Genomic DNA, 25,608 nt, shown 5'->3' with positions numbered 1-25,608 from the left:
CTTCACACGCATTCAAGGCATAGCTAGGAACTGCTGCCAACAGCACCGAGTGTCAGCGACACGGCGGTGTTTAGTCTCGATCTCCGGCAGTAAACAGAAGCAGAACAGCAGCGTCGGAAGCGTGTCTCATTTATGTCTCTCTCCTTCCGCCCTTGCCCTGATTGCGCTGAGTAGTCCTCGGAAACGAGATGTGGCTAAGAAAACAGTTGCGCAACTCGAGGTTTCGCAAAAAGCTGTTTTCGGAGTATCGCAGTCGGGTCATAGGACTTGGAAAACACACATGACACAGCTTGGCTCCAGAGCGGCGGCCTTAGTATACGCAACGCAGCCACGCACCTGCTTGAGATCAACGCTCTTTCATCACTCCCAAAGAATCTTTTATTCTTCAGGGAGTTGTCCATGGATAGTTGCCAAAAGGCAACTTCAAGGCGTCGCGTTACTCGTTTTCTGCTCTTCGTAGTAAACAGCGCAGTACGCAGAAACAAACAACTGGCAAATGTGTGACCCCCCGCGAAGAATTACCACCTCAGCAGATCGTTGGTGTGCTTCCCGACTAGTCATGTCTACCTTGACTTCGCATCGCGCACCACGCGCCTTTCGACAACATCACCGCGGCGCGCGCTGTCCAGAGGGCATCGGCAAGTTCCCGGCCGAGGCTCTGTGGAGGAATTCACACGGCAGCCGTCGTACCCATCTCGGCTGCACAGCCCCGAGAGGCCCCCACATCGAGGCCAATTACGCCTGAAAGGCGACGCCGCTGCTAGCTGCGCCAAGGGGCGCCAATAGGCTCCGCGACACGAACCAACTGGACCGGACATGACGTTCCCCTACGGCCGTCGTCACTTCTCGGCTGGCGTTCCACGTGCTTGCCACTGCGGCACGTAACTGCTACGTCAGTACCCGTCCGGGGCCCCCGCAACGGCATGCCGGATGCGCCTAGCCGCGCGCTGCTTGATTCTTCTTCAAAAGGCTTCCCTCTTTCCCTTCCCCTCCGCCTTTCATTTCGTGCTGGCGAGGGGTTGGGTTTCGTGGAGGGCCGCTTTCAGCAACCGGTTTCCAAGCGGCGTCACTCGCCGCTGCGCGGGCAGCAGCATTCGAGCGCTGTCGATCCACTCCGCAAGCGCAGGAGACCGCCGCGCCGACGACCGGCCGCCGCGCACTCGCTGTCCGAACTTGGCGCTCGTCATGGTCACGTGAGCACGGGCGGACACCAGGAGACACCAGGCTTGAACCGTCTTTGCTGAAAGCGACTACTGCCACGGCCCAAGCGCGGTTCGCGCCCAACTTCTTGCCGTGAGCCAGCTCCGACACCAGAGGCGGCACCATGTTTTACATGCTAGTAGCCCCGCTCCATCGAGCGGTCAAGATCAACCGGATTGTCCTGGACAACCAGATCTTCCGTCTTCACTACAAGGCTACCTCGCTGCTGCTGCTCATGTTCAGCATCCTCGTGACCAGCACGCAGTATTTCGGTGACCCCATCGACTGCATACAGCACGACGCGGTGCCCGCGAACGTCATCCGCACGTTCTGCTGGATTCACTCGACCTTCAATGTCCCGTCCGCCTTCAACGCGACGGTGGGCGTCGAGGGCGTCCCGCACCCTGGAATTCAGCGGTACACCCCCGACGAAGAGCGACGCTACTACGGATACTACCAGTGGGTCTGCATGGTGCTTTTCCTGCAAGCCGGCTGCTTCTACGTTCCGCGCTACCTGTGGAAGTCCCACGAGCAGGGCCTCATCCGTAGCCTTGTCCAGGATCTCGATTGCCCCATCAAGGAGGACACGGATGTCTGCCAGAAAACAGAGAGCATCGCTCGGTACGTGAGAAGTCATCTGAACATGCACAGCCGATACTTCGGCTGGTACGTGACGGCCGAGGTGCTCAACTTTGTCAACGTCATCGGTCAGATCCTCCTGACGGATGCGTTCCTGGGCAACATGTTCACCACGTTTGGCACTGACGTGCTCAGTCACCATAACGAAGACCCCGACGTGCGCAACGACCCCATGGTGTGGGTCTTCCCGCGAGTGACCAAGTGCTCCTTCCACCTGTTCGGTTCTTCCGGAGATGTGCAGAAGCACGACGCGCTGTGTCTGCTGGCGCAGAACATCATCAACGAGAAGATATACATCTTCCTCTGGTTCTGGTGGGTGATCTTGGCCGCGCTAACGTCGGTCGAGCTTGTGTACCGCATGATGACCATCTTTCTGCCAAAAATGCGCGAAGTGATCCTGCGATACCGGGCCCGGATGGCTGATCGTCGCATGCTCGAGATGGTGTCCAAGCGGGTCTCCACCTCCGACTGGTTCCTGCTGGACCTGCTCTGCAAGAACATGAACCCCGTGCACTACCGCACTTTCATCAACGAGCTCGCCAAGTCTATGGAGGACGAATACGGCAAGAGGCTGCTCGGCGGCGTCGACACGTCGAACACAAGCACTGTCTGAGCTTGGCAAACAAAAGGACCACGGCTTGCTGGAAAAGATAAGGACGTCTTATCTGCAAGTTGACAAAGAAACTGTTAACCAAAAGATCTCGCATGCCCAGTAGGCCTGACGACCTCGAATGAGGGAAATATGTGTGACTATCAGAAGACACGGGGGACCATAACTCCTTAGTTTGTCGTGGCTGCGTACCTTTAAATTTTAATTGGAGAGACACTAGGTGCGCTCAGTCCAGAGAGGAGCTCCGCTCTGTTTTTTTTTTTTAATGCCCCAAGGGCCAACTTCACGCACCGCTCTTCAGAAGTGCAATTGTAATGCCTAAAAGAGGCATTTTTAGACACGGATGAGACCATCTTCATGTTTTCCTTCAAGTCGGGTCCATACTATTTTATCTCAAAACGCTACTTGCTGCCAATATGACGGTAGGTTTAGTTAGAAGTGAACGGATGCCATAGGAATGCGGGCGCAAATGGCTATCTTTTTTGTTAAGATATTACAGCTTGTTCAAATGAGAGTGCATGTACTTGAGATGTGTGGACGTCACAATATTTAATGTTCGTTCCTAGCGGCTGACAAGGTTTGTTTGTTTTTGTTTTTTAACTGCTGAATATCTGTGTTGTTGGATGCTACATTCGTTTATTTCATGGCATCGGTAGAGCAGGGTTTCTTTTCACGAGCCTTTTACTATCAAAGCTGCAACTTTGTGTTTTTATTTTCACACACAATGATACATGTGTGCTGCCTCTTTCAGCAGCTTCTCATGTTTTCCCTGGTGTGACCGAAGTGCCCTGCGCGTGCGTGTGAGATTGACTCTGGGTGTGTGTCATCGCGAGTGGACGTCATCGAACAAAATGCCCTGCGAACTTCGTGTCTTCCATTCTAGGGTGTTTGTATCAATTGAGTCACAATTCATCGCACAAGTGACGAGACAATATACGTTGACGGAAGTAGACAACGTTTCTTGTGTTCATTTTTGTCATGGCTTGAACATGATTCGTGGCCGGCACAAGGCAGAGGGAACTCTTGCTATATATGTTGGTCTTCTTCGCGCTTATTGAATAAGGTGTCCCGCAAGTCTCCTGTTCTCGCTTCTAGTCATTTAGCAAAGTATCATTGAGTTTAGAGTTCAGCGGGACAAAGTTCAAAAGCAAACAGCAACTAATCATGCATTCATCATCTCATGGTGCTCATTCCATGTTAGTGGTCAAATATACTGGAAAATTCCCCGGCGATTTTCTTCGATAGTTGTGGCAAATCGATTACAAATAAGGGATGGAAGAAAGGTTGCATGAATTGGGGCGACGTTCAATGCACCAGCTGGGGTTCGTCTATTCAAGGTTAGTGGCCGTCACATCAAGCGAAAAAAAATCAAGGGTATGGGTTGACACAAAGTAGCATTACACGTCACATGTTCAAAATTGACAGCTAGGTGCAACACGTTTCGGGTTTACTCGATCCTTTTTTTTCTTTTTACTAGAGTAAAATAAGGTTAGTGGTCGTCAAGTCAAGTAGAGAAAAATCAAAAGTGTATTGGGCTGACGCAAATTATCATTACGTGTCACATGTTCAAAATTGACAGCTAGGTGCAAGACGTTGCGGGTTTACTCGATCTTTTTTTTTCTTTCCACTAGAGTAAAATAAGGTTAGCGGTCGTCAGGTCAAGTAAAGAAAAATCAAAAGCGTATTCGGTTCACACAAATTAGCATTACATGTCACATGTTCAAAACTGACAGCTAGGTGCAACACGTTTCGGGTGTACTCCATCTTTTATTTTTCCTTTCACGAGAGTAGAATCTCGAATATTTCGTTGCGATGCGGGGGAGGCTTCTGCTTGCGTGGCGGCTATGTACACAAGCGGCACAATACGTATACCCTACTATATGCGATGCACGCGCCAGTGAGGGGGGCGGGGGGGGGGGGGAGGCTGGTGGCCGAAGGACGCACGAGGGCCGGAGGGAAGTTGTCTGAAGGGGGAAGAGAGAGGAATTATACTCTGCCTTCTCGCCGCCTGTTTGGGCTTCACTCGCTAAGGATTCACTTGCGGGTGCTTCTGAGGCGATTCATCTATGCCCAGCGTCAGCAGGTTTGTCCAATTGGCGCCTGAAAGCCACGCCGAGTGCTGCCCATTTATCTTCACGCTTTTAAAGTGAAGATTCGGCGTTTTAACCGGTGGCTGGACGAATGCACTTGTACGTACACAGAAGCCGCGCATTGTTTGGCAAAGAAAGCACGTCTTTCGTTCCAGCAGGAAGTGATCACTCCATATTCTATGTTGTGGGATGCAGGGATCAGCACGTGGGGGGACGTACAGTCTTTGGCAAAAGTAACAAGGCTGCATGGCTTTGCATCTCAGTCGTATACTTAAACTAATATGCTAGCCCTCAAGCTCTAAATCTCTGTATGGTAAGGAGAACCCCCGTCCTCACCTTCAAATAACTTTTAGACCTTAGGGAAAGCAGTAAAAGCTCTATTATACAAATTATAAGCAAACCATGCAGCCTGGTTACTTTTGACAAAGACTGTACCTATATATCCCACTCGTCTTTCCAACGGTTGATTCGCACACTGCTCTATTCGAGAACAAAAGAATAAGCAAAAGCATGCCGACAAGTGCAATGAACAGCATAGCGACATGTGCATACCATCTCTTTTCGATACCAAAAGTGGGGACAAACCAGCTGCTTTCAAGACGCTTTTCTGAAACTACAGATACCCCATTCGACGGACAGGGAGTAAAGAAACGTTAGCGAATAGGCCCAAGTTTGCCTGTCTTCTCTGATGTTACCTTGAACGAGCTTTCGCACCAGCCTAAATTATCGCTTTCTTACAACGCTCAGAAAACGAAAACTGGCTTGCATGCACATAAGCTTTGCTTGGTGGGCCGCCATGCATTAAAGGGTCATGGTGCTTGTCCCTGCAAGTCACGTACAGTCTTGGTCAAAAGTTTTAAGGCCAAAGGCTTTTGGCTTCAGCCCCATAATAGAGCCATTACAACACTATTAAAGATTGGAGGATATTGAAATGCTTGCAGAAGGTTTCTTCTTGTGGCAGAGAAGCTGCCTGCTTGACTTGTGTTTTGAATGAACCGCTACACGGAGCATCCTAGAGACATTCATTTCGCGGCAGGTGAACACTGTGGCCTTGTGACATTTGAGCAAGACTGTACGTAGCAGATTTCATAGTGGCGAGCTTGGAAATGCTTCATTTGTTGAGTGATGGCACTGGCCGTGGTGGAGAAGCTGTTGAGCGCGATTCCTAGGCCTCTATAGCGCCGCAGACTATGCACGAGTGTACACGAAGACAGAGGAAGACGCAGACAACACAAGCCCTCACTTCCAACTGATCGTTTATTGACGCAATTCACGCAATACACATTCCTTCATAACGTCATCCAGCTGAAAATGCCGACATCAGGTGGCCCCACTTTCAGTAGCATGGCGTCATGACGGTGTATACACCCTGGATTTGTGTCAGGAAGCGATTGGTTTAAAGTGAGCGCTTGTGCAGTCTGCCTATTTATTTTTCTCTCACCGTTCGCGTACGCTCGTCCGTGATCTGCAAAACAACTCACCCATCGGTCTGTGCTTTTTCTCTGTAACGCCTGGATTTCCTTGGAGGCGAGGGGAATAAAGTTCGGTGTACTGAGATGTCACTGCAAGCTTAACAACCTTAAAGGGCCGAAATTTAGTCCGGAGCCGTGAACAGTGGGGTGCCTTGAAAACCGGCCCGTAAGCATATTATGATGAAAAAAAAAATGGGAGCAAACTAAGGAAACTGCGAACTGCTCAGAGCATTTGGTTCAGTTTTAGTTTCTGAAAGTATAGTCCATCGTGCTACCCTGTGGTGGGAATCGAATTTAGCTGTAGTGGTGAGGTCTGACTACGTGTGCTTTTCGATAAAGCTTCTTTGTATATAATATTCACAAAGCGCTCACAAGTGAAGGAGAGGCTCGAGCAAATCTACTTCCTGCAAGGCCTCACCTCGCAGTAAGAACTTAACACTGCGCTAACTTCTGCACAGTGCTGGTCGTATTGTCCCCTGCTTCGTCAGATGTAACAGAAGCCGAGATGTGCCAGACATCGCCATCAAATCGTCTTCTGGGCGCGGCAGAAATCGTAAACTAGTGCCTGTTGACACATTTCCCTTTCTTGCTTCTTGCAAATACCGCAAACGCAAAAATAAAATCGCGAACGACAAAAAATGGGAGAAACAAAACAAAAAAAAACTTTCAACACTTCTCCCTTGCTTGCGAGAGCGAAAGTAAAACGGCTGCGTGCTGCATAAGTAGGCTTAGGGAACGAACATGAATACCTACTCCTCACACTTAGACCTGGTAATATGTGTGCGGTCCCGCAGAGTAAAGCAGTAAGAGGCTGGATAATGCCACTCTCCTCTATCTTTGCAAGAGAGAACCAAGAATGAGCACGACTTCTGGTGCCAAGGCACGAGCTTGCGACATCAAGCCATGACCTGCACTCGCTCGGAGCATAGATAAAGCCAATATTTCATCTCCCTGCTTGTATTACCAAGCGAAATGTATTCGCCCTATGAGGCGACGGTTTTGCGTTCACAAGCATGAACGAAGTATGATCGCAAACAGTGTGCCTCAACAAGAAGAACACTTCATACTTTAAAAGTAGCCATGTTGAAAAAACTTCGCGTGTTATCAAACCCCATCAAGCACAGGCTCATCTCTTCATTAACGCCGCGTTCTTGTTTACTTTTTTACATACCCAATAATTATGGTCAACTCGTTACCGCTGATATCTTGTAGCTCGTGGTGGTAGTAATAACTTTTATTTTGACAGAAGTGTTTGGGCCACAAAGGTCCCTGGGCCCCTTCACAACCCCGCTACACTGAAACGTTCATGCTTCCTATGGTCCATGACGTCGGCAACCCGGTCCGTGGAGGTCTTCTGATGTTGCTTTTAGTGGAGGCCGAAACGTGGCTGTATGGAAGCCTTTACTTGACTGTACGCAAAAAAAAGTTGGTTTGGTTTATTGAGGTTTGACATCCCAAAGAAAATACTCAACCATAGACTGCTAACCATCACGGCGGCTTACCACAAGAAGCTTGCTGTTTATATCAGAAACCTTATGAAAGGAAACTGGCAGACTTTCGAGAGCACATATTTAATTGCCCAAACAGCATACAGTCTTAGGCACCCTCAATACCATGCATCAAAATCCCGTACAAACTATGGGTTCCAAAAACTAACTCACATAATTCCTCATACATTAAACACCTATCCATATTTAACAGAATTGTCACTACAAAATATGTCCGAGGTCAGATTTAGGAAAACTGTTCATGAATATTTTTGTTATAGCTAGTTGTGGTGTGTTTCTACCTAATCAGTTTTTGTCTTTGTTATGTTTTGATCTTAGTTTGTTGTGCTTAGCTCTATGCATGCCTGATCTCTGTATCGTTGTCAATATATCCGCTGTTTTTCTAGTTTCTGTTACTTATGGAAACTTTGTACCATTGCCAAGTGCCACTTTGTTTTGTTTTTTTTTTACATGGGGAGGGCAGGCCTCTGTCAGGCGCTACTAGGCGCCTTTAGCTTGCTCTCCCTTGTTTGCAGTCTCTGTACTGGCCAAACAAAACCAATAAATGAAATGAAATTGTCAAAATCAGACTATGAGGGACGCCGTAGTGAAGGGCTCCGGAAATTTCGACCACCTGGGGTTCTTTAACGTGCACTGACATCGCACAGCACACGGGCCTCTAGAATTTCGCCTCCATCGAAATTCGGCCGCCGCGGCCGGGATCGAACCCGCGTCTTCCGGGTCAGCAGCCGAGAGCCGTAACCACTGAGCCACCGCGGCGGGACTGTACGCAAAAAAAAAAAAGAATACAATGAAAATTTCATGTGGAACAGAAAGGTGTAGTAACATTTATTGTTACGTGAAGTGTCGTAATTATTTCCGTTTGCAATCTGGTTTCTTTCAGAGGCCTGAAATTTCCCTTTGCAACATGTAGAATGTATTCATTGGCAGCTTCAATGAGCGTTTTTATACAGCTGCATTGCAGTGAAGGACTAACAGCGTTTGCCAGCTGCAGTTGCTTTTCCTTTTCGCAAACAATTACTTTCTTTACCTAGTTTCTTGAGGATAGTTTGAATCCTGGAATAATTTTCAGCAGCTCGTGAAACCTACATGAAATAATGGTCTGAGCGTAATTGCTAGGCACGTGTGTTAAGCTTGTTCACAAGCGACCATTAGCAGCAATGTCGCAAAAAATAACGCGCGCCTACGGCGGCCAGCGCTAGAGGATTAGCCAACACCACCCAACAAATAACTAGAAGGTGTTGGTTCTCAGCCTGACGCGCGTCGTAATTGCTAGTCTGCTCTCCACGGTCGTGGCGCTGCCGTGGCGTTCGTACTTGTCAGAGCGAGACCGTCTGAGCAGATTTCATCTTCTGGCACTCGATACCCGGGCTTGTTAGAAGGAACAGGGACGTGGAAAACGAAATGGTTAGCCTTGGCACTGTACTAACACCCGCGGTGGTTATAAGACGCTCTGCCACCGAGCACCATGTGATATTTTCATTTGATGTCTTTCAATTGGCCCCTCTTGCCATTGGGACACAACAATAAAGGCCTATTGAAAATCAAAAATGTACGCCGAACAAAGGTTTAAAAAAGAAAAACGACGTTTCAGCTCCCGTACGGGAGCCTTCTTCAAACTGAGATGACACAGGCCTAGTTTTTTTATCACTGTCTCCAATCAGACGAGATTACGTCCAACTTCAACAATAAAGCCCGTCCACAGAGATCTGTGTGCGCCTGAAAGAATTAGCAAGCACCATAAAAGCTGCCGTCAGAACTAGTGGCAATACAAAAAGTCTTACATCACGGTTAGTTCCATGACTATTGCATTGGCTATTGGAGGTCAAGTCGCATTCACTCATCGCTTTCGTTGACATTTTATTAGGTGTAGTCCACAGGTAAGATGCGCGGGTGGTCAACACACTGATTGAAAACCATACAGAGGCAACCCCGTAGTAATCGTGGCGGCTGTTAATCGAACCCGAGGCCCGGGGCTTCGCGCCAAGTCGCGACCTCTTGCTACGCCATCGGGGCGAGTTCCGCGCGTGGTAAACTGCAGCGCCCGGCCGTCTTCACGCCTGAGTGGCTTCGACGCGGGGCCTCCCAATCCTCGATCTGGGTCAGAAGCCGATGCGGCGTCGAGCGAACGGGTCCCCCCGAGAGTTCCCCCTCCCTCTACTCTACCCTCGACACTTGCTCGCATCCACACGCAGAGCCGGTGGCAAAACGAGCGACAAGGCACCACACACCCAGCGGGCGCTGGTGGAAAGGGGACCATTTGTAGGCGCCAGCCGAGCGCGACTTTTTCGACGTGTCGCACACTTGGCGGTTGCATGTGCTCTCCTCCGGGGCGGCGCAGCAGCACGCATAGCGAGGCCTTTCCCCGGTGTGTCTTGCGTCGTGGGAGGCTTTTAAGCGACAGCAACGCCTTGGCGTTCTTGCCGCTTAGTTTCACACAGTTACCTACGGAGAAGGGGGGCGCTGCGAGCGTTAGTCCGCCATCCGAGTTCCGGGAGGTGTGTGGTGTCCACTGATCTCTTACAAACCTGCGACTCATTTTTTGTTAGCTTAAATTCCTTCCTGTCCGCCCCGTTGCGAGACGTGCATCCTGTTATCTGCCATCAAGGGTAATTCTTCCGAGCCCTGCAGCGGGTATCGCGGGGTTCAATACTTATAAATAACGCGAAGAAAACGGGTCGATGTTTCACTGGGTAAAGTATGTCCCTATTGGTTAAACCCAAACGATGTTCAGATGTAAATTTGTCTCAGTAACACGTTTCCTTCGATTCGGCAGGTGAACCATACTCAGAGCGGGTGTGGGGCAGCATTCGGATGAGGTTTTGCGATACTTTGATCCGAAGCTTAATTTAGGCTCTTCTAGAGATTTGGTTTGGTTTATGGGGTTTAACGAGCCGAAGCGAATGATGCTATTAGCCGTGATTTAAAAAGGGCTAGTTGGCCTTTCGTTATTAAAGGGGAGCGTTTAACTTAGAAGGGACAAAACAGACGAAACAACACACCGAGTGCAGACTATCAACTGAGTTTATTGAGTTAAAATAAACTCAGTTGATATTCTGCGCTCGGTGTCTCGTGCTGTTTCGCCTGCTTTGTCCCTTCTGAAGTTAAACGCTCCTCTATAATAATGAGGCTATGAGGGACGCCGTAGTGAAAGGCTCCGGAAATTTCGACCACCTGGCTTCTTTAAAGTGCACTGACATCGCACAGTACACGGGCCTCTGCAATTTCGCTTCCATCGAAATTCCACCGCGGCGTCCGGAATAGAACCCACGTCTTTCGGGTCAGTAGCCGCGCACCATAAACACTGAGCCACCGCAGCGGCTTCTAGAGATTTAAAGTAATGTGGATCTGAGCAATAGTGGTAAGCTGTAGTGCGCATTAAAATAATATTAATTTAGTGCATTGTTTCGGAAATCGTTGATCTGCTTTTCGTTCCGGTGATTCAGAGAATTCGAATTCATCCCTCCTTACAGGAGGAAGCCAGATTTTGCCCTCGCGGATGATGCGGCTGGTGCGGCTCTTTGAGTGGCCACAAACTGGGCACAATAAGACGGTTGCATTGCCTTCCAGCAGACACACACCGTGAAAGTCAGCAGTCTTCCTGTGAAGGCTGTTGGATGCCTGCCTTTCGGCTGTCTTGACAACATGGGACAGGCGGTGCTTGTACACTAAAGAGCTCACGAACTCACTGATTACCGGCTCCTGCACACGACTAGTGCATGAGCATTGACTTTAACCGAAGGGGCACTTTTACCATATCGTTTTTAGCGCAAAGAACTGTCTGACAGGCAGTCTTTGCAGAACATGTGAATGCAGACTCTCCATAAAGCTTCTTGACCAGGCTCCACACCTAGAACGCTGAGAGAGAATTGAAAATGTTTTCAACTTTTCAATGCCATCTACTAAAGCATTGGCGTGTGATTAGAAAGGCGGTTAGAAGAATGAAAGATATTTTGGCGTACGTATAAAGGGGCGTTAAGATTGCCAAAAATGCATATGCTCAGGTGCTGATACGAAAGAAACGCTTTTCGGCAGATGGAGTTTGAAATCAGAATTCCGGATTTACCGCTCATATAGTCGACAGGCTTGAGTACGCCATGCTGATCTGAGCTGAATTGACAGCTTAACAGACTGAGGAAAGGAAGAGTTAAAAATTGTTAGGGATCCCAGAAGTTTCTATGGACATAAGTTTCTATGCACATAATGCTATGAAATACTCAGTTTTTCATGGAAATGTTAGTAAATGAGAGATAAGCCGGTATCAAAAATTAAAAAAAAAAACTTTCAGCTTAAAAAAAATCGCAATCTAATGCTGTGCGCCTGTCTCAGTCCTAAAGAGCGGGTCTTTAATTGGCCAGCGAGACCGACTGCAATGTTGCATAACCATTGCACGCTGTGGGGATAGGAGAAAGCTCGATGCGTCTTTCCGTTGCAATTTTTCCTTCTCCTGTTAGCAACGACGCTGCTCATATTTACGCATGCAAACTGTTGTGTATCTGCAGACAATCAGTACCACGGAAATTAGAAACAATGTTTATATTTTTTATGTTTATAAGTTTTTTACATATAAAACCTAAACATGCACGCATATAAACAAATAAAACCTCTTCGTCTGACTTTTTTTTTCTTCATCTTCCACAAGCTAAACACTATCTTGCCCTCAACGTGTTTCGCCGCAGAAAGAGCGCTAAATTAGCCAACCTTTTAAAAGCTACAGAGAACAACATTTTTCGTTATCAGCCACCATGGTTTATTCCGTGAATAAATTAAATATTCATTGCCATCCATATTAAACCATCATTACTGAGAGCCCATACGCGGCGCTACAATGTCGGGTAGGGACTTATTCAAGCTTTTTTTACATGAACACTACTGTTCTCCGGGCGTTTTTCGAGATTTATTCCGCAGCGTTCAGCACGTGTATCTTAGCAACTTTCAGTGGTATGCTTACGCCGGTATGCTCAAATGTGCGAAAAGCGGCTTCTGAAAAAAAAAAAATGTTTTGAAACGTCATGCCATTGCTGCTCATACAAAGGAGGCTTGAGCACTGTCAAGCTGAGGGAAGAGCAGCTTTTTTTCATCGCCTTTTTTGTGTTATTCAAAGTGGTGTAAATAATTGTGTTATTATTATTTTTATTACTTCTCTTACCTGATGAAAAAAAAAGAATGTACACTCTGACTCCTTTACAAGATCAAGGATAATCTCTCAGACATCCTGCTAAATGTTCACATGTGCGAAAACTCAATCGTTCTGAGCGCCTGACGCTGCAAGTTTCGAAGAAACGCATAGGAGAAGCTGAAGGAGACACACAATGTTGTTTGAGACTTAAAGGTGCACTGAAGAGGATTCTGAACTTGTCTTTTTGCCGCGGGAACTCGATCTACACGTTCCTAGCATTCTCAGAAACTGCGACTTATTACCCTGTGTGGCCGATTTCATTAATTAAATCGAATTAGCGTCCGGCTCCCGCCTTTATTTTTTGAATTCTCCCCCGTACTGTGGGCGGAGTCGACCAACGCGTGAAGTGCCTTTCAACCAGCTCCGTGGGGGATGCTTTCGCTTTATTTTCTTTTTTAGGTTTCCATGAATAAATAGTTTCATTCGCAGATAATATAGCCGCAAAATAAGCCCGCAGAAATAAAAATACGCGCGGACTATTTGCTACTACGGACTACTACGTATTACTCCGCCGATGGCAGAGCGGCAAGCCGCCACGGGACTGGGTGAAAGCAAGGTGGTGTTGGCGAAAGGCACTCCACGCGTTGGTGGACTCCGCCCATCGTACGGGGGAGAATTAAACAAAAAAGGCGGGAGCCGGACGTTAATTCGATGTAATTAGGGAAATCGGCCACACAGGGCAATAAATCGCAGTTTCTAAGAAAGCTCGAAACGTGTAGATCGAGTTCCCGCGGCAAAAACACAATTTCAAATTCCTCTTCAGTGCACCTTTAAGGCACCAGCTTCTCTATCTACTTTAGTTTTTCGATCCTTCCCGTGCACTGAACTGCGCTTTCAAACGACAGCCGTGAACCGAACACGCTCGGACGTAGATGAAAGCAGCACATTTTTGCACGTGTGGGCGCGAGCCCGCCAAATGTTTGCTAACCGCGCTACGCCTCGCTAGTTGAGTTATGAAGCGACAACCTCCTCTCCGCTGTGAACCGGACGTGACCGCCAGCCAAGGCAATACAGCGTGTTCGCTGAAGCGCCAAAATGCGTGCACAGTGCAACTGGCGCTTTGAACACTAAACTAAAGAAAGAAAAATGCAGTTCAACAGGTCGCAGCTTCGCGACTCGGGGAGGTGCCGCAAGCGTTAGGGCGCACAGTGCAGAGAGCGGGCCCGTGCTGGGCGAACGGGCTGGTCGCAGCCTGCAGTCGGCACCAGCTGGCGGGGACCGTAAATTAGTCTGCCGGCGCACTACGTCTCCTTCTTTGGAGAAGAGTGCCTGCCTGTCTTCCTTTTTATCCGTCGCGGGGAGCAGGGCGTTTTTACGGCCCCGGAGCCGCGGCCACCTGTGCCGTCGTTGGGCTGCTGCGAACGCCGCCGCTGGGGCGAATGAAGACGTCCGGGCATGCAGGCATGGCTGCTTCGCCACACACATCTGTGCCCTTGGGAGAATAATGAACACGAACTTGAACGTATCTGCAGAAGAACCTACGCGGTGCTGCCTTTGGTTTCTCGAAGGCTCTGCGGCAAGGGACGTAAACGGTGAACGGAAAGAAATACGATCAAGTCCACCTGACGTGTCTCTCATGAAAATATGAACCGAGCTTTTATACACTAAGCCACGACTCTGTTTTTTTTTTTTCGTAATTTTTACTGATTAATGCAGACTGTCGTCTGCACTATACTTCGAGGCAGCGCGCAACTTTTTTCTTGTGTGACCCGCTGATAGACGCTGGAAAAGTATCGAGGGTTGCTGCTCATTGAACGCCGCTTTTTATCAACACTTTCAATTCTCTTCTGTCAGCGCTAAAGGAATTGATGACTAGAATATGCGCAGATGTGCCCCCCCCCCCCCCCCCCCCCCCCCCGGCTCATATACACGCATGCACTCAAGCACTTATGAGTGGCGAGTGGTACAAGATTGTGTTTTTCCTGTTCCATCTATAACCGTTCTGCTCTGTCTGGAGGTGCGCCCGCATTTCGCGCCGTATAGATAACATGCTGGCCAAGGTATCCCGGTCTCTACACGGTCCTGGAACATTTGCAACTCGAAACTTCAGCGCCGACACATATTTACTGGTATCGTTTCATACACACGGCTGCGCAATACCTTTGGTACGGTTTTTTCTTTAACCTAATGGTGGATAAAACCCGAAATTTCGCCATGAGGTATACACTAAGAGCGTACTCTTCTAGAGGGTGAGTCGTCTGAGCGGTGGACGGTTGACTTACAGAGAAACGGATGCCAGCGCTTCCCGGGAGCCGCAGTGAATAAGAAAGGTGATTCGTGGCCGCGTTGCGCAATCCAGCGAAATCGGGCATTCGGTGAGTAACGATGTCCGGACCAGCGCTGCACCACCACTCAGTTTACAACAGGAGGATGCCATTGGCGGAAAGATGACAGTATACGGTCATTGCTGCGCTGTTAAAGGTCTGCCATGAAGACACAAGTGACATCATTGTATCGAAAGTATGTAAGTGCTGGGTTTTATAAGGGGCCATTTCCAAGCGCCGAGTATTGTTACGGAAGTGATTGCTTTCCTCACAAAATACGTCAAAATGTATTGTTTTGCTAAGCTGGAGAGAAGCAATTCAATTACAGCTTTTGGTACCATGCCGCAGTACACAGGTAAAAGGCGAACTGATGCAAGGACAAAAAAGATATCTAAGAAGTCGAAGGTTGAGAAACTGACAGCGAATGGCGCTATTTATTTTTAACCTTCAATGTGTCATTTTCTCCAATGCTATGGTAGGTTGATTGCGCTTAAATATATGGCAGTCAGTACCACCCACTTCTTAGGAACATGATGATCAGAGTGCTTCCTTGCTTCGCTGAAAAAAAAAAAAAGGATAAACCCTCTTCCTGCGCCTTAGCGGCAGACGATTCACAGGGCAAAGAAACTAGGCGGATTGTTTCGAAGAAAAATATGCGTGGTTCAAAATGAGTCGCCGTCAGGTTACGTCATGCAAAGGTTAAATTACAGCGTGTTGACGGGTGAAGCAGGCTGGAGGGGGTCTACCATTTTTTTTAAGCGAGGAATGTGCGTGTGAAAGAAGTACTGGCCGCCGTTTTTTTAGGCTAAGAATTCTCAAGAAATGCACTGTGTAAAGAATGTCTCTTCCTCCAAGAGTAGCCCATATGTATACTCGGCTGACGTCATCCAGCAAGAGTAGAGGTTTTTGCTTGGAACTAGTCATCGACGAGTTTTCGGTGTGGAGTCAACAAGGAACTCCTTTCAGTGTCGAAATATGGAAAATATAAGGGAACAGGTATGAAAGGCTGGGAATAAAAACAGGTTTTTATAATGATTTAGATATACTTGCAGTCTGTTTTGACCGAGTCGTATTTCCGAGAACGATTCATTACTTTCCTTACACGCCCCAACACTCTAGTTTTGGTTTGGTTCGGTTTATGGGGGTTTTACCGTCCCAAAGCGACTGAGGCTGTGAGGGACGCCGTAGTGAAGGGCTCCGGAAATTTCGACCACCTGGGGTTCTTTAACGTGCGCTGACGTCGCACAACGGGTCTCTAGAATTGCGCCTTTATCAAAATTTGTTCTGATATGATATACAATTACTGTATATCGGTGTGTCATTTATTCCGTCAACTATGACAATGAAACCAAAGGAATACAAGGAAAGTAAAAGACAAAAACACCACAGATATTAAAGGGACAATGACGACAAACTGAGGCCGGCCTTCATCCTTAGATTACCGCGTTACAACGATAAAGACGTTATATTCACTGCAAACGGAGCTTTTGTGAGCACGTAAAGGCCGAGGAAAGAAATGGAATTGTCGCCATCATTTGGCCGCTTTGGAAGCCCACTGAGATTCGTCAAGACAATGTCCTTGCGCTGATCACTGAGGGTAGGTTACGCGGCTATTTAATGGCAAACGGTAATCACTGAGTCCATCTCGGCCTTCACGACGCGTATTTGGGACAAGTGACGGGAAATGTTATAGATACAATATTCATAGCAATAAATGCGTCTTTTGATAGTGGACAAAAAAAAGCAGCGTAGTCTAAAAGTTGCATAGAATGAAGTCTTCAAATAGTGACCTTTGAAAGATACAATGAAATTAAGCGCTGTATTATATACGGTGTTTTTAAACCAGCAAGCTTGTAAGAATTGTGAGCAGCGAATGCAGCTTTTCAGGAGGTTTACCACCCTTACCAGGTTACACCTGCTATTTAAAGAAAACTTCCCTCTAGGCTTGCGAACTTCGCATTACTGAGGTCGACATCGTGTGCGAGGCCTCCCACATCGAAGTGCTTAACGGGCACATCGCCACTGCACCGCTTTCGCGCAGGCGGACTCCCGTCAAAGTTTGTAGAATGCCCTGTTGATCCTTCGAAGCCAAGCACATGAAGAGATGACCCCAACTAGAAGCGAATGCGACTTGAGTCTGCTGCTTTGAAGAAAGCGCTTGAAGAGTCTGCCGAAGTATTGCGTAAAGAGCAGGAAAAACGGATAAGGTAGTTAACCTAGAAGAATTGACGGAACATGTAGCAAGCAAGAAGTCTACATTCTAGCGTGTTATTGAAGAAAATTAACGGAGTACGATGCATGACATATTCAGATGCTGTAAACGCTGACATTAGCATGACAGTTTACTTTGTAAAGACGCCGGTAACCTAACTGGGCACCAGTTCTTCCATTCAAACTGTAGCAAAACAACAAGAAAGCGGTGATAGAGCTACATGTAAGCATTGAAAACAGCAGGGTCGACCTCAGTCAAAGTCCTAAATGCGCCAACGAATACATCTGAAACTAGATTCTTCTGCTTTCTATGCTGTACATAAGTGGGCTTCGGAAGTGTATATTTTTGGCTTGAAAGCGAAATTATTCATTTAAAACATATTCAACATTATAATAAATACATGTGTTCCCAGTAAAACTTAAGTACGCAGCTGTGAAAGTAATCGAATGTCTTTCTTTTTTTCATTATTGCTGCGTCCATAACCTTTTAGGTAGAAAAATAAGTGAAAACAAGTTTAAAAACACAGGCAAATTTATTTAAAGTAATGCATGAAGAAAAACGTTCGCTGATAAAGACGAGAAAGCTCATCGCGATAGCGTTGCTGACATCAATACTATATACAATATTTATAATGCTAGCTTGCGGTCAGTGCCTCTAAATAAATGCGGCGTAAAGTGCCTGCTCTTTATTGCGCTTTAATTAAAAAAAAGTGTTGATTGATCAACCCAAGAAAGCTTATTGCTGCTAGGTGATCGCAGCTCGATTCCTTCAACTCCGCCGCAAGTGGTGGCGACTGTGGGCCTCATTTCGTGACGTCACGGGAGGAGTTAAGGTGAAGGTTGCGCAAACACGGGACGATCCACAACGAAGAGACACAGAGACACTCTGTGTCTCTCCGTTGTGGATCGTCCCGTGTTCGCGCAACCTTCACCTTAACAGTAACATTATTTATTTATTTATTTATTTATTTATTTGTAAATACTGAGGTCTTGGACAACAAGACCATCGCAGGTGGGTACATAATTTGCATAACACCAAAGGACAAAAAGAGAAAAAAAAATGCAGCACACAAGGCGTCACCAGCAGCGAAATTACTACATCACACTGTATCGTTTCACAACATAAGAATACATACACTATAGTCATCGAGCCAAGCATATAACAAGTCATAATCAAGCACCAACTAGGCCAAACCGAAATTTTATTGAAGTTCACGGGAGGAGTACTCAGGCCGTCTGAAATTTTCTAGAGGGTGTTGGTTGCCACCGACCAACGTTCGTCCAAAGTTCGAATCTCGTGGTTTCTTCTTTTTCTGATTGTGTTTCTTTCTTCTCAAGCAGCAGAGCGACTCATCGAGGAAGCAAAGGCGGGCAGATTTCCGAGAAAACGCTGAATAGCTCAGTCTAACTCTCCTTCGAGTGCGCTCTCGGTGAAGAGGGCGGAAGTGGGCATTCCCCGGGCGACGATCATCGGCCAGGGCTTCCCTCCGGACCGCCGGGGAGGAGGATGTGGAGGAGGAGAAGGAAGACGTCATTGTCGCCGGCACCGCCGTACAGCTCAGAGGTCGGCGTACTCACGTTGCCCACGACTGTCGCAACAAGAGGGCCCTGCCTTAGTCGTGCGCGCGTACGTGATACGGTCCCCGTCCTCCTCGAGGCTCACGAGTAATCGAGAACACAGAAAGGAACGCCGGGTGACGTCATCGTCTATGCGCTTAGCTCTGTGAAGAGCAATGGCGAGCTGCACGCATGCGTGAAGAAGAAACAGATTTCCCCACCGAAAGAAGCATCATCATCATCATCATCAGCCTGAATACGCCCGCTGCAGGGCAAAGGCCTCTCCCATGTCTCTCCAATCAACCCTGTCCTTCGCCAGCTGCAGCCGCCTTATGCAGGCAAACTGCTTAATCTCATCCGCCCACCTAACTTTCTGCCGCCCCCTGCTACGTTTTCTTTCTCTTGGAATCCACTCCGTTACCCTTAAGTACCAGCGGTTATCTTGCCTTCGCATTACATGCCCTGCCCAAGCCCATTTATTCCTCTTTATTTCGACTAGGATGTCATTAACCGGCGTTTGTTCCCTCACCCACTCCGCGCGCTTCCGATCTCTTAACCTTACACCTATCATTTTTCTTTCCATAGCTCGCTGCGTTGTCCTTAACTTAAGCTGAACCCTCTTTGTTAGCCTCCACTTTTCTGCCCCATAGGTGAGTACCGGTAAGATACAGCTGTTGTATACTTTTCTCTTGAGGGATATTGCCAAACTGCCATTCATGATCTGAGAGAATCTGCCATATGCGCTCCACCCCATTCTTATTCTTCTAGTTATTTCCCTCTCATGATGCGGATAAGCTGTCACTACCTGCCCTAAATAGGCATATTGCCACGTATCACTGTAGCGTCCGTTCGTTCGCGCAAGGCCGCAGAATAGGGATGTTATCATTTTTGTTCGTGACGCGAGAAGCGACCGGTCTAATCTCGATTGTTCACAGCCCTGAACAGGTGCATCGACGTGTTTCCAGATTACTCTAGATGATCCCGACCTGTTATCTCGAAGTTTCCTTTCCGGCTTTAAATTGAACGATGCCGCGAGCGGCGGACTTTCGTAGTTCGACGACCGACGAGCACGTTTGTTGCTTACGCCACCGCCGAGTGATTCAGTTCTTTTGCGGGCGCAAGTCAGCCCAATAAAGAGCTTCGTGTCAAAGACTGGTTGGTGTCTTCCTGACCGCTGGACTGCCGTCACTACAACGTGACAATATTCTCTTACTACTTCCAGATCCTCGCTACGATTTGCGAACTGCTGTTCTCTTGCTAGACTGTTGAATAATTCTTTGGTTTTCTGCATGCTAATTTTTAGCCCACCGTTCTGCTTTCCCTATCTAATTCATTGATCATGCTTTGCAGTTCATGTCCTGAGTGACTTAGCAAGGCAATGTCATCAGCGAATCGCAGGTTATTTAGGTATTCTCCATTAAAGAAGCGTGTCCCGTTTAAAGAGTCGAATCATGTTTCAAAAAATGCCGAGATATGACGGTGTGCCTATATGCAGCTGCATTTATTCAACCCGTGAGTTAACATATGGCTTTTGTGCAACCATGTCCAGTTATCGAAACGAGTGAAAAGGCGTTAACAATTAGCTTCTTGCCCTTTTTGACCCGTATCCGGCCAGCTCTGGAAACGATATCGCCTGATAAATTTTCTCGCTAAGGTGAATACTGTGGGTTTCTAAGTGGACACAGGCCACCACCCACCGCGGGTTCGAGCTTCGCGCGAGCCAAGGGCCCCGATCCGGCCGTCACCACACACACACTGGGACACCGATGCGGTGCACTCAACCTCCGCTGGGAGGAGAGCGATTCGCCGCAAAGAAATAGGCCTCCAAGTTCACAAAGGAGACGTTTATTCACGTCGTCCTTCAGCAGTACACACACACTCAATAGTCACCCCGTCCCGGGGGCGCGCGAGGAGCAAGGCTCCGCTGCGCGCACGAAGCGACTCGAGTAATGCGCACCGCTAGCACGCCGCTGCAGGAGAATGTCCCCGCGGCAGTGCTGTGATCTCTCTCTCGTGTCGACCGTTGGGCCGGTTGCGAGAGAGAGTGGGCATTCAACGCAAGGTACGCCTGTCAGAGGTCGCTGGACCCCGCTGGACAGGCTCGAGCCGCTGCAGGTCAGAGGACACGTGCGGGCGAGCTCGAGTAAGCACTCGTCCGAACGGCAAAGGCCGGCACGGACAAACAGTAACGTACGCACCTTACGCTGTCTCGGAGGGATCTCTCTCTCTCTCTCGGGGCCCCGCTCGGACGGTCGCGCGGCGCGCGGCCGCCCAAAGCGGGGCCCCGAATTCCCGCCAAAAGGCGCCAATGGCAAAGGCCCTTGGGGAGCCGGGGCGGAGCTGTGGCTAAATGACAGTGATTAGTCACCCAGCCGCCTCTCCACCGCCTGAGGCGGGAGCAAGGGAAAGAGGAGAAACGACGCGGTAGGCCGGCACAGCCGCGCAAAGGCGACGGCGGAAAGCCAGATTCCCACATCCCCCTCTCCTTAAATGCCCTCCTACCCATCGGCAAAACACGCGGCCAAAATAAAGAAATCAATACACAAAAAAAAGCTACACTTCAGTTCCAAAAATAAAGAAATGAATACACACACAAAAAAAAACTAGCTACACTTCAGTTCCAGCCAGAACAATGTAAAAAAAACAAAGGAAAAACAAGGCAAACAACACTTGCATACGCTTCAGTAAATCAAAACAGCTTGCAGATTATATACACGGTACACAAGAAGATGTGAATACAACTGTACAACTATGTGACAGGTGGATGTCAGCCTCAAAGTTCGATGGCGCGGCCCAGTAGGCCGGTCGGCGACTCACCGCTCGCAGACTTCAAGTTGAACGGGTTGGGAGGGCCGACAACTGATGGCGGTCTTCTTTCCGTTGATGTAGGGTGCGTTGATGACCACGGGGCCGCGGCAGAGCACTGACCTCGCGCCCTTGGACACGACATCACGTTCGGCACAAGAGAGTTAGTGCACCCCCTTCACGCCGGCTGAAACGGGCGAGGACGTTCGGCGGCGTCCAGATGTGTAACCTTGTCCACAGCGAGGGGTCCTTCTCATCCTCGCGCTCACGCAGAAGGACACAACGGCACAACTCACAGGCGTCGCCTTGGCTCATGGTTACGCGCGCACACAGTCACAGCCACAACCACGCATACACCCGCAAGTGCGCGTACGCTGGTCGGCGACAACGACCCCCTCATCAGAAGCGTCCAGAGGCGCCGCGGCGAGGGTCAAAGGGTGCACTTTCCGCCCCCCCATCGCCCCAAACGCCCCGCCAACCTCCCCTCCATACGGGCCGCACAAAACTCGCACCGCGACACACGGCTCCTTAACGAGCCAACCACCCACAGTCGGGCCGGAAATGAGAAAAGGCGCGCTGTACAAACGACACCTAATCTATTCCTTCTAGCAGATAAGAGCAAGCACGAGCGGGCTGAAGTTTGCCTATGTACATCTCGGTACGTTAGAACAAAACAGATGTTAGAAGCAGGAAGCGAAAGAGGCTAAAAACTGATTAAAACAAAACAAATAAATAAACTGATAAACACACAAGGCTGGAATTGAGCATGCTGCCAAAACAACAACAGAAAAAAAAAACACACCGTGCTTCACCTGGGTAGGGCCTGACAAGAAAGCTCGCCAGCTAGCGGAGGCTGCGTGCCTACGGTTGCGGAAAAGTCCGCCGTCCGGCATCAATCACACAGGTGACCGTCGCCTCAGATTGTACCGGTGCTCCGTACGCTTGCGTTCCGCAGCACCAGTTGTGCCTTTACACTTGCCTTTGATACCAATGGGTACCGGCGCAAGCTCGTCAGACCGTGACGCGTAGGCCTTCAGGTCTGCGATGTGGGCACGGCTGGTTTTCCCCGTAAGGGGATCCTCCAGCAGGTACGCGAGTGGCGACCAGACTCTGACCACTCGGTACGGACCAAGCCACTTAGGAGCGAGCGAGGCTGAGAACCCCTTGCTCGCGTCGCTAAGAACGTGGTTGCGCTTCAGGACAAGATCACCCACCTGAAAAGTCAGGCGGCGGTGCTTGCGGTCATATTGAGCCTTCTGTTGGGCTCTGGCTGCCGCCAAACTCTGCCTTGCTCTGTTGAGAGCCCGATCAAGCCGGTCCCGAAGCGTCGACGCATAAGCAGAGCAGTCTGCCCGCGTCTGCTCATCCCCGAGCTGGCTCTGCACGACGTTTGACATCGGATTCGCCAGCTCCCTCCCGAAATTGAGGAAGGCGGGAGAGAAACCAGTTGAGCGATTCTCAGCTGTTCGGATGGCGAACGCAAACTCGCTCAAATGGTCTGCCCAATCCTTTTGACACTCGGCAAAGGCCGCAAGCATTGGCTTGAGCGTTCGGTTGATTCGCTCGGTCAAATTGGACTGGGGGTGGTAGGGTGAAGTGGTGTAGTGCTCGATTCCGAGGGAACGGCACGTGTTACCGAACACCCGAGCGGTGAAATAGGACGCATTGTCCGTGATCAGTCTTTCCGGAAAGCCGAACCGACAGAACACTTCCTGGAGTTTATCCAGCACCGCTCGTGCTGACACTTTCCGAAGGGGGTACAACTCAACCCATTTGGAAAAGTGGTCAGCGACTACCATTAGGTAAATGAACCCCTGCTTGCTCCTGGGGAAAGGCCCCATCAAATCGCAGGTGGCCATCTGCCACGGACGCACACTGTCAATTGGTTTCATCATTCCAGGCGGCTTGCCGCCCCGTGACTTCACCGCTTGACAGACATGGCAGGAACGGCAATAGCGGAAAATGTCACGCTTCATGCCGGGCCACGTCACCGATTGACTCAGTTTTGCAAAAACTTTGGAGCCACTCAGATGACCGGCCAGTGGTTCGTCATGAGAGAATCGCAAAAGTGCGCCTCTTAGACTTTTGGGGATAACCACCTTGAACGGGTCGATGGACTCGTCATCGGTGGCTATGTACTTCAGCACGAGCCCGTCATGGTCCAGCAAATATGAATCCCCGGGGTTAGCCGCGACACACGCTGGCTTCTGCCCCCCTGCGCCCGCTACAATACCAGTAGCGTCACGGCGCTCCGTCTCCCTGAGACCGTCGCTCACCTCGCGACAAAAGGGGTCATTTTGCTGGGCTTTCAGTAGCTCTTTACGGCTGAAAACGATTCCAGTCATCCCAGAGGGGAGCATGGTCTCGTCCCCACTCAGGTTTGCAGCCAAAATTTCCGTTCGCGTCGGCAACTCCGAGGCGCTCACGAAGAGCTTTGCCTCTCGTCCGCTTTGCGAAGCGCTGCTTGCCTGGTTAGCGGAATGGGTTAACCCGTTTGCGGGTTCCCCCTCCTTGCCGCCCGGCGGCTCGTCCGCTGTTTCGCCCCCTCCGCCTACAGGCGTCAAGGCGCCGCTGGCGAGTGGGGCACGGGATAGCGCGTCAGCTACCACGTTTGTGCTCCCCTTTCGATACTGCACAGAAAAGTCGTAATGCTGTATCAGGAGAGCCCAGCGCGCCAGCCGACCCGCAGGCTCACGGAGCCGCATCAGCCAACTGAGCGCACTGTGGTCTGTCTGCACCACGAATTGCGTTCCATCAAGGTAGACGTCAAATTTGCGCAGTGCAAACACGATGGCGAGGCACTCCTTCTCGGTCACGGAATAATTCCTCTCCGAGGGCAGCAAGGAGCGGCTGGCAAAGGCCAGCGGTTGCAGCACGCCATCGAATTCCTGTAGGAGAACTGCTCCTAAACCCAGATCGCTCGCGTCAGTCTGGACTACGAACTGTCTGGTCAGGTCGGGTAGCCTGAGCTGCGCTGTCTCGGCAATGGCACTAGACAGGAGGCGAAAGGATCGCTCTTGCTCGGGCCCCCATCGCCACGCTGCAGTCTTTCCCAAGAGCTTGGTCAAGGGTGCCTGCACGCGGGCACAGGACGGGATGAACGACCGATAAAAATTGGCCATTCCCAGAAAGCGGCGGAGGCCGCGTACGTCCTTGGGCGCGGGAAATTCGAGTATGGCTCGAAGTTTCTCCGCATCAGGCTCAATGGAGCCCTCGCCCAGCGTGAACCCTAGTAACTGAACCCGGGTCCGCGCTATTTGGGCTTTCGCAGGATTCAAAGTCATCCCAGCAGCCCGTACCCTCTCGAGCACGTCGGCAATGTGGCCTAAGTGCTCATCGAAGGTTCGTGAATAAATCACGATATCGTCCAGGTAGCACATGGCGTGGGACCATTTCGCTTCCCCCAGGACGCGGTCCATGAGCCTCTGAAAAGTCGCAGGACCATTGCAGAGACCAAAGGGCATACGAGTGAACTCAAACAGCCCTCTGTGGCACGTGAACGCGGTCTTGGACCGGTCAGTGTCAGCCATCTGGACCTGTAGGTAACCTTTGGAGGCATCTAGCGTGGAAAAGTACCGCGCGCTGCCCAGGTTTCCTACGATTGAGCTGATCGTCGGGAGCGGATAGGCATCCTTGCGAGTCAGCGCATTCAGACGGCGATAATCCACACACAAACGGTGGCTGCCATCTTTCTTAGGCACCAACACCACCGGAGACGCCCAGGCGCTGGACGAGCGGCGGATAATGTCCGCCGACAGCATCTCATCCAGCAACCCATCAATCACCTGCCTTTTCGCAAGGCTGACGGGTCTAGGGTTGCACTTCAAAGGAAGCGCGTCTCCAGTGTGGATCTTGTGGCTCACTAAAGTGGTACAGCCAGGTTGATCCGTGAAGAGCTCATCGTACTGACGCAATAGCGCTGTCAAACGAGCCTTCTGTGTGTCATCCAATGTTACCGCACAGGCGGCCAGCGGATGTGGTGCCTGGTCGTGCCGCGCCGCTCGGTCCCAATGGGGAGGCTGAACGACGGAACGCTCGACACAAGGGCGTGGCCCTGTCCGCTGAGCGTGGCA

General features: G+C 49.7%; 1 protein-coding gene across 1 annotated transcript; it reads left to right on the top strand.

Moving 5' to 3' along the window:
• The first annotated feature begins 505 nt into the window (after positions 1 to 505).
• Positions 506 to 3,404, top strand: LOC149360238 (innexin inx2-like). Its single transcript, XM_089572224.1, has one exon. The coding sequence runs from the start codon at positions 1,325 to 1,327 to the stop codon at positions 2,450 to 2,452; it is 1,128 nt and encodes a 375-aa protein (XP_089428350.1). The 5' UTR covers positions 506 to 1,324; the 3' UTR covers positions 2,453 to 3,404.
• Positions 3,405 to 25,608: the final 22,204 nt, after the last annotated feature.

This window comes from Amblyomma mixtum, chromosome 2 (assembly GCF_055824585.1).
Source record: "Amblyomma mixtum isolate Tamu chromosome 2, ASM5582458v1, whole genome shotgun sequence".
NCBI lineage: Eukaryota > Metazoa > Arthropoda > Arachnida > Ixodida > Ixodidae > Amblyomma > Amblyomma mixtum.
The sequence above is the reverse complement of the archived record's forward strand: the minus strand, read 5'-3'. Positions and strand labels throughout refer to the sequence as shown.